The 17,883-nt window shown below is 37.5% G+C and overlaps 2 protein-coding genes across 5 annotated transcripts in view; both read right to left on the bottom strand.

Moving 5' to 3' along the window:
- Positions 1–4,606, bottom strand: part of atg7 (ATG7 autophagy related 7 homolog (S. cerevisiae)) — a 66,741-nt gene extending 62,135 nt beyond the window's left edge. For 2 of the 4 annotated variants that reach the window (XM_044175326.1, XM_044175317.1), the window contains exons 1-7: positions 3,801–4,041; positions 2,690–2,901; positions 2,531–2,585; positions 1,685–1,802; positions 1,443–1,520; positions 1,196–1,312; positions 99–245 (exon numbers count right to left, since the gene is read on the bottom strand). In XM_044175326.1, coding sequence (XP_044031261.1) covers positions 99–245; positions 1,196–1,312; positions 1,443–1,520; positions 1,685–1,802; positions 2,531–2,585; positions 2,690–2,861 — 687 coding nt within the window. In that variant the 5' untranslated portion in view covers positions 2,862–2,901; positions 3,801–4,041. The other 2 variants (XM_044175308.1, XM_044175334.1) reach the window with 2 other exon arrangements.
- Positions 4,607–9,540: 4,934 nt separating this feature from the next.
- On the bottom strand, positions 9,541–15,513 carry hrh1 (histamine receptor H1). Its single transcript, XM_044175393.1, has 2 exons — positions 15,357–15,513; positions 9,541–12,106 (listed from the first exon to the last, which is right to left on the bottom strand). The coding sequence occupies exon 2, from the start codon at positions 11,838–11,840 to the stop codon at positions 10,188–10,190; it is 1,653 nt and encodes a 550-aa protein (XP_044031328.1). The 5' UTR covers positions 11,841–12,106; positions 15,357–15,513; the 3' UTR covers positions 9,541–10,187.
- Between the last annotated feature and the right edge of the window lie 2,370 nt (positions 15,514–17,883).

Genomic DNA, 17,883 nt, shown 5'->3' with positions numbered 1-17,883 from the left:
CCAAACATACATTTTTATTAGACTTTTTGATCATTCTAATGTCTCTGCAACAATTGTTTCATCTGTTGTTTCATTCACAAAACAAACTGAAGAAATACCTGCTTAGCATCAGTGAAGAATGTATCCCAGTCCCCAAGAGGAACCATCTGAACAGTGTCATCTGTGTACTTCATTAGGAAGTAAGGAACTGCTGTGGTCCCTCCTTTGATACACAGACCATCATAGGCCTCCTGCAAGGCTGCGATCTGAGATAGAAATAATTAGGTGTCAGCAATAATTATAGAAAGCTCTGTACTGTACATTAACACTGTCCACTATATATAGCTTGTAAAAGGGAATCATAAATAAGATTTTTAACACTATCTGTAACACAATTTGCACTACCGAGGTATACACCTACCAATTAGTGTTATAAAGCTATAATCAGCTTCAAATCTCTACCAAGGTCTTTTACAGTGACAGGTGCCTCAAAGTGGAAAATTTGCTCTACTCTTTCCAAAAATGCATCATTATTTCATGAATGTCATGAATGAAAATGAATTATTGCTTGACGTTGCCTGCATCTGCTAAAGTTGCACAACAGGTTATCAAAGTCAGACTTTCACTGGTCAGTGAAGTCATATGATGATTCTGGCTTGATATTTGCGTTGAAATTATTAAAATTTGGTAGGTCGGAATGTCGTCTTGCAGCTCTAGAATCTCAGTTATGAACTGTTAAGGTGTTACATGACACTGATAATTTAGGTTTACAGAGAGAGAGAGAGAGAGACAATAGAAAAGGAGATGGGGAAAAGAGAAAGAGATGGAGAAATCGCCAACACTGTGGCCTGCAGTTGGCGTCACGCTGTTCATGAGTCATTCTAACTCTCTCTTAATGAAGCTTTTTCACTCCTTGGATCCACAGACCTGAGAGGTAACAATTCCCTTCACTTCATTATATGATTTTATAACCCACACAGTATTAGACAGAACAGGCAGATTTAAATCATCATACAGTTGTTCAAATGTAAATTTAAAGTCTAGAATTTGTAATGACCATCAACATTTGGTGAATCCATATGTATTGTGTCGAAAAACACCTGAAAACTCCAAATTTAGAAAAGAGGAAGGAGTAATGCACGTACAGTATAATTCCAAAGTGCACTGTCCAAAATATTAATTCCAAAGGTTGTATAATAATATTTTAAAAGCCAACCTGTTTTGCTGAGAAAACTTGATCTAGGACAGAAGGCTGTTGGACAATCCTTATTCCCTCTGGGAAACAGAGTGCAGGGAAGCAGAACCAGTAGTAGAAATGGTACTTCTTCAAATCCTGAAAAAAAAAATGGTCGGAAAAAGGATGAGGAAAAATGGCAAAAAGAGTGAAAGAAAAATAGAATAGACAGTCACACGGTCATTAATATACGGAACTAACACTTTTATAAGATACTGTTTATACGCACTGCAAAGGTCAGCAGAATGAATCTGCAGAGGATGGATGGGTCATTCAACGCAGCCCCAGACTGTATAGCATCCCATATCTACAAAACAACAGGAGATGAAAAATGTCATTCATTAAATCATTTACTTCTCAGTTGCACAACTTAGTGATCATTTCTGATGTCTATTTTATAGAAATTCCCTACTAGATGTCTGTATGTGAATGTGTGTGTGACAGAGAAAATTCCCATTGGATGTCTTTTACCTCCTTGGCCTCTTTCTCCAGCAGAGCCTTCTTATCGGTGGTCTTAAAGGCGTCGAGTGTGTTGGTGTTATACAGCGTTCCAATAGCTGGACAGCAACGGGCTGGTGTCAGACCATCCCTAACAGCAAAACACATCATACCTATGCATTAAACTGTATGAATGCAAATTGTACTATATGTACTAACTGTACTTGTTTGTGTGCAGCGTGCCACATGTTGTAAATGTGAACACAGTTGCTTTATTGAAGGTCTCCAAATGACCTGATGTGAGAGCCGATCAAAATTGAGTTCCACCCTAAACTGACCTGGCTGATAGTCTTCAAAGGAAGTTCAGCCATTCATTATTCCAATGTAACAATGAAGACTTCACTCAACTTTTATACGCACTGTTCAAAAGCTCAAAAGGGAAACCACCACAGTAACTGCATCTTGATTTCTATAAATGTGTTTTGATAATTGCTACAGTAAATTATCGATACCCATAATTTCTGATCAAATAAATTTGAGATATATTTCAACGTATAATTTGACTTAATTTGATTTTGACTTATACATGAAAAATCCAACGCTGGTTTATTTCTGAACAAATTGCAGTGTACAAAATGAATTATGTAAACCAAACATTTAGAGCATTAGAAACCATTCATAACTTGGATTACTTGTTGTATTAAAAGACTTCTCAATCAATTTGAGAGTGGTAGCAGGTTCCAAATTGTGTTCTTGTTGGTGGCTCAACCCTTTTAGTTACATTAGTATTATTCATTGCACTTTTAAAGACTAAATAACAAGAGAGGAATTTAGGATTAGGATAATGTTTATATAGGCAACATACTGCATCATACTTACACATCAAATGCACTATACTCCAATGTCAGGCGAGTGGGCAAACCAAGTGGGTCACCTATTGGACAGAAATGTGAATAAAATGGTTTTATATATTGTCTGAAATCAGGCAGCAACTGAAGAGTCATCGTTATAATGATACCATCTGATCTCACTACTCACCATTGTAGTAATATCCTTTGATACATTTGGGGCTCTCGTCCAGTCTGTAGTCATTGAGTTTCTTCTGAGTAAGCTCGTGCCAGAAGCCTGCCTCCAGAGCACTGCTGAAGGGAGCAAACTGCAGCTTGAGGTCTACAGTGGAGGACGCTGCTTCACTGGTGTCAGATGCCATCACAAGTTCACAAACAGGCCGCGCAGTCAAGTACTACAAACTGTGATATTAAACAGCCGTGGGTTACAAAACAGTAACTTCGATCATAAATTAGACACAGTATTACATTCACACTGATGTTGTAACTAACAGGCTTAACACAAACACACAATAAAAATTTTAATAACTTATTTGCTGCTGAGCTCATGACGTCTGATGGTGCTGTTTCATACACAATCCAGTGAAGTAAAAAGTAAAGGTATACACAGTGAAAAGAGTCAGCTAATTCACTCAGGTCACCAATCAGTCAATTGGTTAAGCACAAAACAAATAACTGATGTATCAACCAAAATAAATGTTTAAATCATTCACAAAAGGATAAAGACAAAGGGTGTCATATGTTGTACAGATTGTAAAGCCTTTTGCAGCAGATTTGTGATTCAGGTATTTACAAATAAAGCTGACTTGACTTGACAAAATGTATCATGATATAAATTAACTCTAAGTGTGGATATCAATAAGATAAAATACCGTAAGATAGGATATGACAAGACAATACTTTATTGATCCATGAGGGGTAATTCACCAATGAATACTTTGGTTTTTGTGACTATTTGCCACACTACATAAACAATTCGGACACATTTCTTTGGGCTCTGTGGTAACTTGTGACAAGCATTTGTCCAGAATAAATTACGAATCAGTTAATCTCAAAAGAGATATATAGATTAATCTACAATGGATACAATGCCACCTGGTAACATCTAACACTACTGATGTCATCATTTTGATACCTTTGTTGGCCAATTCCGCTGTTTATATAAGCTAAAAATGCAAACTGAAGCCCTACCAGTCTTGTGTTATTTGGATTATTTCTTATTGGCAAAAATGTAGCACCAAGACCTCTAACCCTTAAACACTAGTTAATGTAATTACAGTTAATGTATATTCAATATTTACCTTTTCGGGAATTTTACGCTTGTCAGTTACTGTGCAGTAAGTTAACAGAGACCACACAGTGAAAGCAGAAGCTTTGACAGCTTAAACTGATCAATCGTTTTTTTACACACGACGAGCATCTCCAAGGAAACGGACCACAACATTAGGACATAACTGTATATAAAACCAGATAAATTAGCGTAACGTTAAACAAGCCAGGCACACGTTCATATGTCAAACTGTAACAAGATGAGCTTTGTACACTCACCAGAAATCCTTACTTCCTGGTCAAGTCGATCATGTGACCGCGGGACTTGTCAATACAGCAATGCACTGTGGGTAAGTAGCCAGCCAACTTAGCTTAGCTGCTACAGACGTCTATGTCTGTGCCTTATGGTGCATGTACCATTGAGTAAAATATAAAGAACCAAAATAAAAACAAGAACACGCAAACGATGAAGCATGAGAAAACTGACAAAAACCTGTACGCGCCGCTTCTTTTCATGTCGGATTGACCAGATATGTAACGTTACGGATGTTACGGGGGCAAGCCACCAAGAAGTAACGTATTTAGCTTATGACAGTTTGTTACACCCGTCCCGTACGACCGGTTTAAGTGGGTAGTCATAAACGAAAATTAATATATAAACAGGAAGAAGTCCACAATTCCGGAAATGTAGGAAAGGTGCTACGATTTCATTTTTACCAGAATGGTCACCGGAAAATCAGAAATTGGCTCTATCTGGGCACCGGACTGTGCTACAATGAGTTAGGGGCCGTCTCAAAACTATGCCGCTGGAAAAAAACGCACGGTATTCAGTGCAAGTGATGAAGACCTCAGTTTTTATGTTTGCTCTTTTCTTGCAATTGATTTGTTTTTAATTTTGCGATTTGGCAAAAAACAAGTTATAGCCATAGGGCTGGGGGCCAAAAGCAAAGATTTTAGAAATACAGAGATCATGAAATCTCTAAAATATTGTCTGTTTTTATTATTTCAAAATATAACCATATAACCATAGTTATATTTTCTGTACATTTTATTTATCAGCATAAAGGTCTAAATGCTGTTTCAACTCCTTACTACACTACACTACACACTTGAATAAAATTCTGATTAATTAAACCTTGATTAATTTATTTTTCTTTTGTTAGTCTAAAAGTACTCAAATTCAAATTTACTATAGAAACACTGAGTCTAAAAATACTGGAATCAGCCTATAAAATACCCACCAAATTACCTTTGTCTTTTGGTGATTTTTTTTTTTTTTAAGTCTCATTATTGGAATTTGTAATACTGTCCTAATGTAACCACTATTATCACTAGGGAAAAAAAACAATTTGGCTCTTGGCTACAGCTAGCTTCTTTGAACTACAAAACACAGCAACATCTGCAAATATTTAACTAAAGTGGCAACAACACTAACTTTGCATCTTAAAATTTAAGCAGAGGAATACTTTCAAGTAGCAGGTGGAATTATGGACTATTGCTGTGAAATGATGGAATAAAATGTGTAGATTTTACCACTGTGTTCGCTAGTGAACAGTGAACTTATTGAACCTAAACTCAGCTGAGTCATTTTAAGTTGAGTGAAACAAGGCAAGAAATCTACAGTGAGCTTCATGTTGGCGTACACTGTGAACTGTCGGTCAAACCAGCTTGCTTGTGTTGCTCTTAATATGCACTTTTGGGATTTAAGTTGCACTCATGAATTGATTACCCCAAATACAAATCTTTTTTTTTTTTAATAGCCAATACTTTATGGGTTTTTTTAGGTTTAAGAAAGGGTTACTTTTTATAGGTCAAAGATTTTGGTTAACATAAAGGTAAGATGTTAATAATGTTTTTTACTTAATTGTAATTCACCCTGATCAGAGCAATTGAAGAGTCTGAAAAGTGCCAGAAAATCAAGTTGGGCCCCTTTTACCCACTTTTGTTGTAATTAATTTCCTCAAAACCATATGAATAAAATAAATAAACATAACTTTAATTAAATTAATTTAATACTTGATTTCTGCAATAAAATGTAGCACTTGTTTTTTCTGAAATGTAACATTTTCCTTGACTGTCATCCTACAATTGATTGTTAGTCTCTGCTTCACACTTACCATTGTCCTGTTTTAATTTCTTTTTGTTTTTCACTGCCAGTAGAATAACTCCTCTTCATTTTGAATGATCCAATCGAGGTGCATTTTTCAAAACAAACATACACAAGTCACAGTAGAATTCACTAGAATAAAATGGGACCCATTTAGCGTGGTTTATGGGCCCATGTTTTGCAGCAGTAGTTCAAGATGGGGGGCTCTATATCTTGAGACGTTCATAAGAAGTCAAGGCAGTTAGCCACTGGCAGGCATGGCAAATGTCTGCCATGCCCTGTCAGTGAAATTTGCCTCATGCAGTCCACTCCTGTTTATGTTTATATATTTATATATATATATATATATATATATATATATATATATATATATATATATATATATATATATATATATATACATATCACATGAAAAACTTATAGTACAAATAAGTACAAATATCCTGTGAGATCAAGCTACTGTACACACACCTACATATACATTCAGTACACACCTCAGAAATCCATGGAACAACAGATCACTACCACACAGGGATGTAAGGAGACATTTTGAGGGGCCATGAATTTTAAAAAATGCCCTCTTTACACTTCACAGGAGTTAAAAACAGTTGACACAATGACCACTTAAACGGCTCAAACAGCCTCAATGGCACGCTGTACAATTATTTAATTAATGGGCACCTTAGTTTTAAACATGAAAAACAACTAGAAATCACACACCATAAATCAACCACAAAATAATAAGGAGCAACTTTCATCCTGTTCAACCATAAAGAAAGAAAGATGAATAGGGAAAAAGTGCAGAGGTCTTCACTAAAATAAATGAAGGCTGACACTGAAGGTGATGATGTTATTGCTCACTGGATTGGAGCTTGGCAGACTTTCTTACAATAACAGTAACAACAGTATAAATTATAATGATGTTTATTTGGTCAAGGGGACGTTTCAGCTGAAGAGCTTGAGCCCCTATGGTCATTATGTTCTTCACGTGTATGCTACAACATGTAGTGAAAGTAATAGGGGTTGTATGATGTAAAAAATGCATATTAATGCCAGCCTGTGGTTTCTTTGCCATAACATGAAGAATAAGCCAAAGATATTTAATTCCTCTGCCAAATAATGTGCCACTTCACTGTTAGACTTTGAGGTATGGATGGCCAAAAAACCAAGCTAACCACTTTTGACACTTTTACCCCATTAAATAGTTTTTACAATGGATTTTATGTTCAACTGGGCATATAGCCCATATTTTTTCAACTAACAGAGTGCTTAGCTTCCTGTCCCACCTACAGTAAAGTATTTTTTATGTTTATCAGAGTCAACTGTCACTGTACTGGTGATGTTTTTACTGTTCCCATGGTTACAACCAGTATAAGGCTGTTTCCTGTGGGAGGTGTTCCTTCGGCTACAATGAAAACACAGAATTTTGCCTCTTTTCCATGTTGATATCATCTAATGGTTTGTGTGGATAGCCTACACTCAATTCAGATTGATGGTCTAAGGTTAGAAGGTGTTGTGTGTTGAACAGATTGTAAAGCCCTTTGAGCCAAAATTTGTGATTTTGGGCTACATAAAATTGACTTGACTGCAATGGAGCCCAGCAATTTAGATTAAGGAATATAATACTGTACAGTATGTAGCCATGGCTGGATTACCAAAGCAGGCAACTGCCTCAGGGCCCCGGGTTTACTCCCTGTCAGTTGTTTTTTTTTTGGCAATTTGATTACTTGCAGATTTGTTTGGGAATTTGCATAAAATACAATAATCCACATTATGCATTATAACATAATCATATTGTCCTATTTGGTAATAGGCCCTGTGTCAAAATCTAATTCCAAAACCTTAATTATTTTTTTATATTGTGCTCACTTGGTACAAATTCTTGTGTTTAAAAGTTGTTTCATCAAATGAACACAAACTAATTGACATAAAACCTAAGGCCAGGTAATTAGGTGAAGGTTTCTGAGCAAAAGTACAAACAATGATGCTGCCAACTGTAGTGTGCCGTATGCACTGAACTAGATGGGAACTCCACATCAACATTTTAATTAAAAAAAGAACATCTGAAACATTGTTTTTCCTGAATACCAGCCTGACACTGACCCCATCAGAGATGAACTGTAGAGATGACAAGAGTGTGATCATACACGCTTCTTCTGTTCACATCATCACCTCTTCCAGCTTAGTTCCACCCCCCTCTGATTTGTTTGATTTGGCTAAGTAGTGACTCACCAGCGCATCTGTGTTCACTGAACACATGGAGTCATGGCAGTTTAATGTATTACAACCCTATTTCAGACACTATAGGCTAATTCACATAAAATCTGAAATACATTAATAGGCCTCTGACATGAGAAAAACGTAATTTATTGAACATGACAAAAAATCTGAACACATCGTTTGAAATGATATTATGGGAATGGTAAAATGTTGATTGTAACATAATTTAACTTCTATTTCACAACAGGATTGCAGGCATAACCTTTTCCAATGGGAGACATAATTGTGCTGTAATGCCTTGTCTCTAGAGCTGATGGATGTGTGTTTGTTCCAAATATTTAATCAATACAAATGCATTACATGAGTCTCAAATTTGGTTGGTTTTCCACAGGGTTGTGGAATAATATTTGGTGCTCTTTGGCTAATGACATAAAAAGAGGTGCTACATCACATCATAAAATATATGAGTGTAAAAAGCTGAGTTCGTAAAGGGCAGTTTTGTTAGAAGAAAAACAAACTCCTTCTGTAGTTTGACAGAAGGAATTAAATGGTTGCCATGTTTTTGTTCACAGTGTGAGAATGTGCGATTCAGACATACAGTTTTGCAAGTACTTCAGTGTATATATATATATATGTATATACACTTACCTACTGAAATCATTTAAAGTTTGCATGTTTAAAAACTCTAAAATAAATCAACCTTCCCTGGGGTAACGGCTCAGTAGACACATGGCAAGATTTGTTTTTCCTGGTATGACATTAGAAAGGACATCTAATGTCCCAGATTCTGTTTTAATGATGAGAAAACCATGTGATAAATACTCATAACTGAATGACAGTGCTTGTAAAGTGCTAAATCATGTTACATCTCTGGTTCTGTACATTGACAGTGCAAAAAGATAAATAAACAGATTTTCTTTAAAATCACATTTTGGACATTGTTTCATTCTGTTCTGGACCAGAGCTATGCTTCTGTTTCCAAGAGTTTAAAGGTCTCTGGTCCTAGATACTTTATTATCATTAGCATAACATAAAACACAAAATAAATACCATTTAAAGCTGGAGTGTGGGACTTTTACATATAAATATAAGCCTGTCACTGCCAGGTAAATCTCTTTATTTGGCAGTATACTGGAGTTTTTAAATCTGGTGTCTGTGGCGACATTCCTGCACTGGCGCACGGGTAATGATGCATTTTACGGCAACCAGCAATGATTGGTTTGCCAGAGTGGAAGCGCGGAGCAACCCAGAGCCATGTAGAGAGCTCCGCGATCTGCCATTGCTGTAAAAAAAAAAAAAAGGTCCATTGGAGAGAATGTTTATTATTGAGCATTGTTTATTGTTTATTTTGTTTATTATGATTGTATAGTTTGTGTTAATATGCTTTGGCAACCTTGTATTGTATGCAGTCATGCCAATAAAGCCACTTGAATTGATATTGAAAGGAATTCATGCAACTCTCTCTCTACATGGCTCTGGAGCAACCATAGCGACAGAGTAGGCTACAGCAACTAGGATAAAAAAGAAACTCAGCGTTCAGAGGAAGGATTACAGTCAAAACAAGACAGCGATCGCCAGCGAGGACAAACATGGATAACCATTGGTGTAGCTTTAACTTTTCCTTGTTGGATAGCGCTGAGAGAAGGGACTGGGGGCAGATACAGATCACATTCACGTTACTGCTCTCAATGATCAATTGGTAAAATATTTGGAGTACACTATGTAGCTATTACATTTTCAACACGAGCCTGTGGCGAGCTCACTGTAGGCATACATTGTAAGCATGCGTCAACAGTGTTTGTGTAACTACTCTCCAGAAGGGGGAGACAACAGTTCTGCACTCTAGCTTCAAATTCAGACATTATCCTCAGCTGTTTCCATGAGTCTGAATCGGGCAGTAAGTTACAAAAATAAAATCTAGAACAAACAGAAATAACTGACGCTCAACGTACTTTTACAGTTTTATCTACACTTAAAATGCTCACCCATGCAAGGGTGTTTCAGACATTTAATTGATGCAATCTGTGAATATCAGCAGCATTTAGACACCTATGATTTTGTTCTGCTTCTTTGCTCTGCCTGTCACTATCTGTCACAAACGAATGTTCAGAATATTTTTGAAGACTCGTTTAAAGTTCCCATTGCAAAGCGGGTATATAAAAGGATTGAGAGTGGAGTTGATGTAACCTAGCCATATGGTGAACATGTGAAGGTCATGGTGCACACACTCTTTGCAGAACGCCATGACCATGAAAGCTATGAAGTACGGTATCCAACACAACAAGAAAACAGCAATTATGAAGCCCAACTGCTTGGCTGCCTTGTGCTCTTTATGGATCCTCAGGCTTTGGATACGCTGACGTGATTGGTCAATAAACTTTTGCCACGTCTGTCTCAGGGTCACTGCATTAGCTGAGTCCAATTTGTCATCTTCAACCCCTTCCTCAGTCCAGGGCAGAGCATGACTGGGATCGTAGTTGTTGTAGAGTACAGAGGTGTATCGCTGCACGTCTGAAACCTGATTTATATCACAGACACCACTCACTGAGTTTGGCACTGTGACATGACATTCATTTAAAGACGCTTGAAATTTGTTCTCATTATTCCCCTCTGGGCAAATTACGTCCTGTGGCACCGATGGTCGACTTAGGGGCATCTCAGTGTCTGACTGCTTCTCATCAGGATACAAAGAGGAGCACCTTTTGAACTTTTGTGCCATTCTGAGTTGTTTTGTTGTCATGGCAAGAAATGATGTCTGCTGGCACTTTACACCAATTTTTCTGTGAGATCTGGATGAAGCACTTTTAGTTTTATCAGCATCCTCGAGGGAATATGTCTGATCTAGAGTGTTCTGGTCCAACAAGCGTTGTTTTTTAGAGAGTTTCATTTCAACCACACATTCCCTCTTGGGTGATTTGGAGTCACTTTTCACAGGCGTTTGAGCATTTTGTCCATTCTCATTTTCCCCAAATGAATCGGTTGGATGAATGATTCTCTCTCTGTCCCTGAGATGTTGCCTTACTGCCATGTAGATGTGCGTGTAAAACCACAGCATCAGAATTGAGGGTACATAGAAGTTGAAGACGGCAGTAATAATCTTAAACCACGTGACAAAGCGAAAATCCGTGTCACACTTGTTCTCCTCTTCAGGTTTAAGGTCTACATGAGTGAAAGACCTCCATCCCAAAATTGGAATAATCCACATCATCGACAGCAGCCAGGCTCCACAAATCATCATGCTGGCTTTTCCCCGTGTTCGATATTTCAGGTACTTAAGTGGCTGTCTGACAGAGCGGTACCGATCCAAACACAGGATAAACAAGCTGAAAATTGAGGCTGTGCTAGCCACATAGTCCATAATGAGCCAAAATTGACAGACAGCCCGTCCCAGCTTCCATTCATCTTCCAACAAATACACCAAATTTAGAGGCATAACTGTGGTCCCCACAATGAGATCCGCCACAGACAGGCTGACAATGTAGAGGTTCCCGACGGTGTGGAGGCTCTTCTCTTTCTTCACGGCGTAGAGAACAAGCAGGTTCATTATGACTGTGAGGAGAGAAAGAAGTCCCAGAAAGACCCCCAGCATGGCGTTGTGGAAGCGGTCATGGAGGGTCAGGATGTGATTGCTCCTCAGTGAATCACCCTCGAGTTGACCTCTCCAGCTGTTGTTGCTGTTATTGACATAGCTGTTGGTGTTATGGTGGAGAGGGTCTGTGGAAGGTGACAGACCAGATTCCATCATGGTAGGTGAGACGGTCACCTCTGGATCCAGTCACATCATTGAAAATTCTGGGCCAGTGTGTCTTAAATTGTCGGCCAAAACATGTATAGAACAGGAGGTTTAAATCAGGTGAGGAATGTGTTTTTACTCAGTTTGGATCAAACACTTACAGCCTAACGACCACTGGACCCCTATGTTAGGAAAGGTAATCCTTTAAATGCTGGAAAAAGCATTAATCAGTGTTGTCTTGTTACTTCATTTCTTCTATAAATCCAAACTCTTAACACCTGGAAAACATAAAGAAAAAAATATTAAAATTTGTCACAGTCTTTGTTTTCCTTAATGAAAGTCCCCCTTTACTCAAAAATGTGTTTAATGGAGCGCATTGGTAGCCCAATAGTTACAGCGCATGCCACATGGCTGCATGGTTGCAACAGTCGCTGGGTCAATTCCAGCTTGTGCCCATTGTTGCATGTCATACCCCTCTCTCGCCCCATCTCCTGTCTACCTGTTACTATCAAATAAAGGCAAAAAAGAATCTTAAAAAATAATGTGTTTCCCTTGATGTTACTTCACTTGAATGTTTGACCTATTGCAGAATGACATATGTGCAGAGATTGACACAAGAAGACTGTTTTCACATTCATCTGCTGAAGGAGGAAAATGTCTCTGTGCTCACCTGAAATCTTAGTTTTAATAGTGATGTATCATTGTGTAAGTAGCATTGTTGTAGCTGGTCGAGGTGGAGCTAGTTTAAACTACTTTATATACAGTCAGGTAGTTGAGTCAAGTGGTTCCCATCCTAGGGGTTGGACTCCTCCATAGGGTCACAAGATAAATCTTAGGGGTTGTAAAATGATTAATGGCCTAGTAAAGAAGAAAAAACAAAGTTCTGCTACAAAAATGTGGACTTTTCTCTAATCTTTTTCTTTTTTGTAAAATATTGGATCATTTTATCTGTTTGCGCCACGAACAATTCTTTAAATGAAACCATCTGAGAAGGTAGTGAGAGGAAATGTCTCTTTGGTGGAACTGCTGACAAGTCATAGACATCTGAAATGTGATAAGAGACCACAACTAGACACTGCACTTTTTGGAAGGGGCCACAAGCCAGAAAGGTTGGGAACAACTGGTTCAACAATATACTATATTTTATAAACTCATCATATGTTTGTATGTCAAATCTTAATCTGAGAAGAAGTTAATATAGCTGTCAGATAAATGTAGTGGACTAGAAATTATAATATTTCCTTTTGAAATGTAGTGGTGTAGAAGTATAAAGTAACTCAAATATAGTACAAAATTGTTCAGTACTTAAGTAAATGTAGGCTACTTAGTTTCCATCACTGTGTAATTGTAAGAATTCTTTACCACATTTTTAGTAGAAGAGCCATATTAAACACAAGCTTTTATTCAAAGAGTATTTTAGTAAGTCTTAAAACATATCTGGAGGGGATCCTGAAGAAAGCAAATTGAAGAGAGATAAGCTACAAAACAGCAGATTCAGTGCCCATATGAAGAAACTTAAACACACCTCAACACTTCCTGTAATCTTTTTACTTTTTTGGTTTGGATATACAGTATTAATAGGCTAAAGTCTCTCTTGTTCATTCTTTTTCACTGTCCAGCTGGCTTTCTTTAACACTCACACGACACAGCAGTAGACAAACTGTGTGATTGGAGGGAAGGAGGCACTGATATGCTGCCGGTGCTGTATGATGGAATCTATGTCTTAGGATTTATAAAAATCCTATACTACCACCATGTTTGATCAAATGTTTGAGCCTGCAAAGCACAGCAAAACGTCTCATATTGAAACATGTCAATAGGGTGCTGGAAAAGCCCTTATCTTGACTCTTTTAGGGTATTGATTTTTTAGACAGTAGACTGAAATAAACCTGTTGCCATGGAGGCAGGTGGGCATTTCTGTACATAACTTGTGCAGACTTGTCTTTCTGTGATTAATCTGTGAATTGAAATATGTCATTTGGCCTTTTAGGATCCTCAGACTCCAACAAAAGCGCCAATGAGACCATCACGTCCCACTCATATTGAGTAATTACTTAAAACTAGGAGATGCTGGAATTGAAAGTGATAAAATCAATGATGTCAATGTACACGTAAACCTAAATCCTGTTGTCTGGGTATACAGCAAAAGCCAGCCTGCTAAATGACTACATAAATTAATAAAACGCTATAAACTATAAGAATATGGATATGTCATCAAGAAGAAAACAAATATCCATACTTGTATGTAAACATATAAATCTTATTTAATCCAGACAGAGAGATGAAGGAAGGAAATTTAGCAGAATTCTTGTAGAAACATCCATTTTCATTCCTATTAATCAATTTTCTTCTCTTTTTGTCCAACGGATATGACTATATCTTTTTCGTCTGTATATCTGTGTCTGCTTACTCACTCATGACACACACTCAGGAGGAGGAAGAAAAAAACACCAAGTTCACAAGTGTTTAGTGCTTAGTGGAAAAAAAAACACTCACAACAGTAGTGGGGGCTGAAAGGATTTTAGGAGAGCATCCTCATAAAATGACTCATTCTAACTGTCATCACAGATATTAAAAAGGTGCAATGTTGGAAAAATACAGATTTCTTTGCTCTCATCAGCTCCCGTGTTTACATCTCCTTGCCTCCACCAATTCAATAGATAAATGAATGAGTAAGCCAGAGAGACTCAGAGTATTGGAAGCAGTTCATAAACTAAGCCACTATCCTGTGTAAGCTGTGTGATGGATGTTAAGTCTCCATAGACTTTCAGCTTCATCATTTAAATAAGTGGAGACACTGACAGGAGCATAGTCCAACATATATATATATATATATATATATATATATATATATATATATATGCTGTCCTTCATATTTTGAGCCTCACAATGAAACTTTTATTGAAGCCACTCAATTAACAGACACGTTTGTCAACAGCTTCTTCCAAATCTCTTTGGCCTTGAATCATCGCTTTGAATGTTGAGCTGAAATGTGTGATTGTAAACATGTTCTCGCTCTGTTTATAGCCTCAGTGTTTATATGATACCTGCCTCCGCAACACAAATATTTAGGATCCTTTTTACTCGCAAAGAATAACAAGATTAAGACCTAGAAGTACTGCGTGTTTATGTGAGCAGCACACTTTTTATCGCACCAGAAAAGGACAGGATATTTACCAACACTAATTGTTCAATATGATTATCTGCAATGACCAGTGCCTCTCTGATTTCATTACAAAAGAGCGAGAACACAGATTAAGCGAGCTTTCTTTTGTCCTGTTGAGACCTGATGGAGCATTTCTATCAAAATGAATAATGGCTCTCATGCTTAATACTACAAGTCGGTGCGCAGAGAACCACCTGTTGAGCCGCTGCAGGATCTCGCATGAAAACTTTAGGCTTGCATATGCATAAATTGTAACAATAGTCGGACAATAAAATGGCTTTGTCAGTTGCCATAAAAAAGTGTATAAGTTCGGAAATGTAAGTTATTGTAGACTATATGCGTCTGTCCAATGAGAGACTTACCAAGGATGTACATGAATTTCCAGGAAAATCCATTTGGCTCCAGCCTGTGTTCCGGGTGAAAATCAGAAAACGAGTGAAGAACAGAGGTTGGAATTGCAAAGAAAAAGAGAGTCAGTCTCTCTCTCTCTCTCTCTCTCTCTCTCTCTCTCTCTGCAGCTCACGCTCCCCCCCGGACTGAACACAGACTTTGAAGTTCACATGATATTATGATGAACAACTGCAGCCATAAACATGACCTTATTACTGGGTTTTCATCTGTAGGAGTGGCGCATTATGATTCGCAGTGAAATCATTCAGTGTATGATTCACTGTCCAGCACTGAGCAGGGGGATGTAACTTCCTCCATATTATGAACCCAGTGAAATCTGGACATTACTGTAATGAAAACAGCTATTAGAGATCAGTAAATACTAAGGTTTGAATTCTGTAGTATTGTAAAACATTTGTATTAACTATTTAAATCTTTTATTTACAGCTGAACCATTCTATGGAAATCCTGTATCTGACAGAGGTGAGGGGTGGGAGCTGTGTGGATTATTAGTAGGGGAGACCAGGGACAGCAGCAACAAGGGACCATGGTAACATCATGAGTTCCTCCAATCACAGCACACAAGCTAGAGTGGTGAAACTCAGCATGTAGTATGCCAAGCAGTGGCAGTTGTCTTCAGAAGTAGAGTCCAAAAACACACCGCTGTTATGGACTCCAGCAGTGTGGACTGGGTGTCAGCAGGTTCACTCAGCAAGCCTAATATTAAAGCATAAAGAGAATTTGGGTTGCTGACCGGGTTCCAGGAGTCTTTTGCATGTTATTTCACTTGACTCCTCACTTGAAAAGCCAACCTCTCCAGTTATATGGCTCACCAGCTGTCGTAGGGCAGCATGTCTACCCACGCCAACGTGTGTCTCACCGCCGCCAGTGTTTTGGTTTACGTTGAGCTAAAGGATGACTGGTTTCACTTGGGTGTACGCCCCCAGTCTGTTTTGAACATAACTCAGCTTTAAAAAATTGTGTATTTTGTGAGGTGTGAATTAGATGTATTTTCTTTGGGAAGAATCCAAGGAAGTTAAAAAAATATATCAGTTCTGAAAGATAAAAATGCACATTTAATGTGTCAAAACAGCACTGTTAAAAGAGTTCTGAGAAAGTGAAGGTTTGGATAGAGGAAGGGTTGTAAATAGCCTTGCTACAACGTCTTTATTGCCGCTTGTTTTACAGTTTTATTACAACTGTCCCAGAAACTCTGTCATATTTATTTATAGCCTACGTTTTTCTTTATAGCCTAACTAAAAGAAGCTATTACATAATGTCTAATACAATTATAGCCTACTTTAACCTACAAGAAATGTAAAGTCTCAGGTTGAAATACAAACACACTCATCTGGGGAAATTCTGATGTGTGTGACCTAATGACCAACATGGTGACTGTAGGAGAAAGTTCACAAGGTCATAACACTCAAATAGTTTCTTTTTGTTGCAAGTATTAATCAGAGTAGGGTCATTATTAGAATAAGATAAGATAAAGATAAGCCTTTATTGATGCCCAGAAGGGAAATTTGGTTTAAGTATAAGTATAACATTACACTCATAGATGTCTTCATAATCTTTCAACTTTAGGAAAATTTTGATGCCTTAAAATGTCAGGTTTTTGAAACATGTGCAAAAAAATTAAGGAGTATTTGCAAAGCAAATGATACAGAACAGTAAGGAAACTGAGAGCAGCTGTGGTTTGTCATAATTCTGTCTTAGCCTATTAGTTTGAGAGCAGACTTAATTTTTCCATTATCTTGAGATAACAAATGACTGGTTTTGCTGAGCCTAGACTGATAATGACATAATAGTTTTAAACAATGACAATGTTAGAAACCGCGTCCACACTCAATATTTTAAACATCATATAAAGGGAAAATACTTGAGCACACCGAGCATCATGTGTTCTGAAGATAACTGAATTAGAAATACAGTATACATATGGCAGAAAGGTTCACATGAGCTGACTGGTCCAGGTAATTTGTGGCAGAAACTTTATGTTCCAGTGACAACAAAAATTTGCTCTGATGATATTAATATGTTGTCATGTATCTGTAAATACAGCGAAAATGCGCACTTACTAATTTAAAGAGTACCTTAATCATTAAAGTTGTTTTATATTATTTTGTTTTATTTTGTCTGATTAAAAGACAGCTTTAATCAAATTGTGCAAACTGTTATTTGTTATGTAAGCCTAACATGCAACAGGTAGTCATTTGTTTCAAATGAACAATTACTACAACTTGTGATATTTTTTGTTTTACCACTTGTTATCAAGGGGCCGAAGTTTCACACTTCACACGAGATCCAGTTCCATTGGCTGAAGAAGACTGTGAGATGAGGGTGAAAGAACCAAAATGCTAGTAACTGAACATTTGAGCCTCGATTAGTTTGTTATGCATAATATTCCCAAAGTTCAAGAATGAATTTCCATGTTCAGTTTATTAGTTTTACCTACATATGCATTCTGTAATGTAATGTCATTATATTATGTCGTGT

Source organism: Siniperca chuatsi, linkage group LG2 (genome assembly GCF_020085105.1).
Source record: "Siniperca chuatsi isolate FFG_IHB_CAS linkage group LG2, ASM2008510v1, whole genome shotgun sequence".
NCBI lineage: Eukaryota > Metazoa > Chordata > Actinopteri > Centrarchiformes > Sinipercidae > Siniperca > Siniperca chuatsi.
This window is presented reverse-complemented; position numbering and strand designations above follow the sequence as displayed.

What these genes read in the sequence shown, in the direction of transcription:
- hrh1 (XM_044175393.1), bottom strand. Translation starts at nt 11,840, where the DNA reads ATGATGGAATCTGGTCTGTCACCTTCCACAGACCCTCTCCACCATAAC.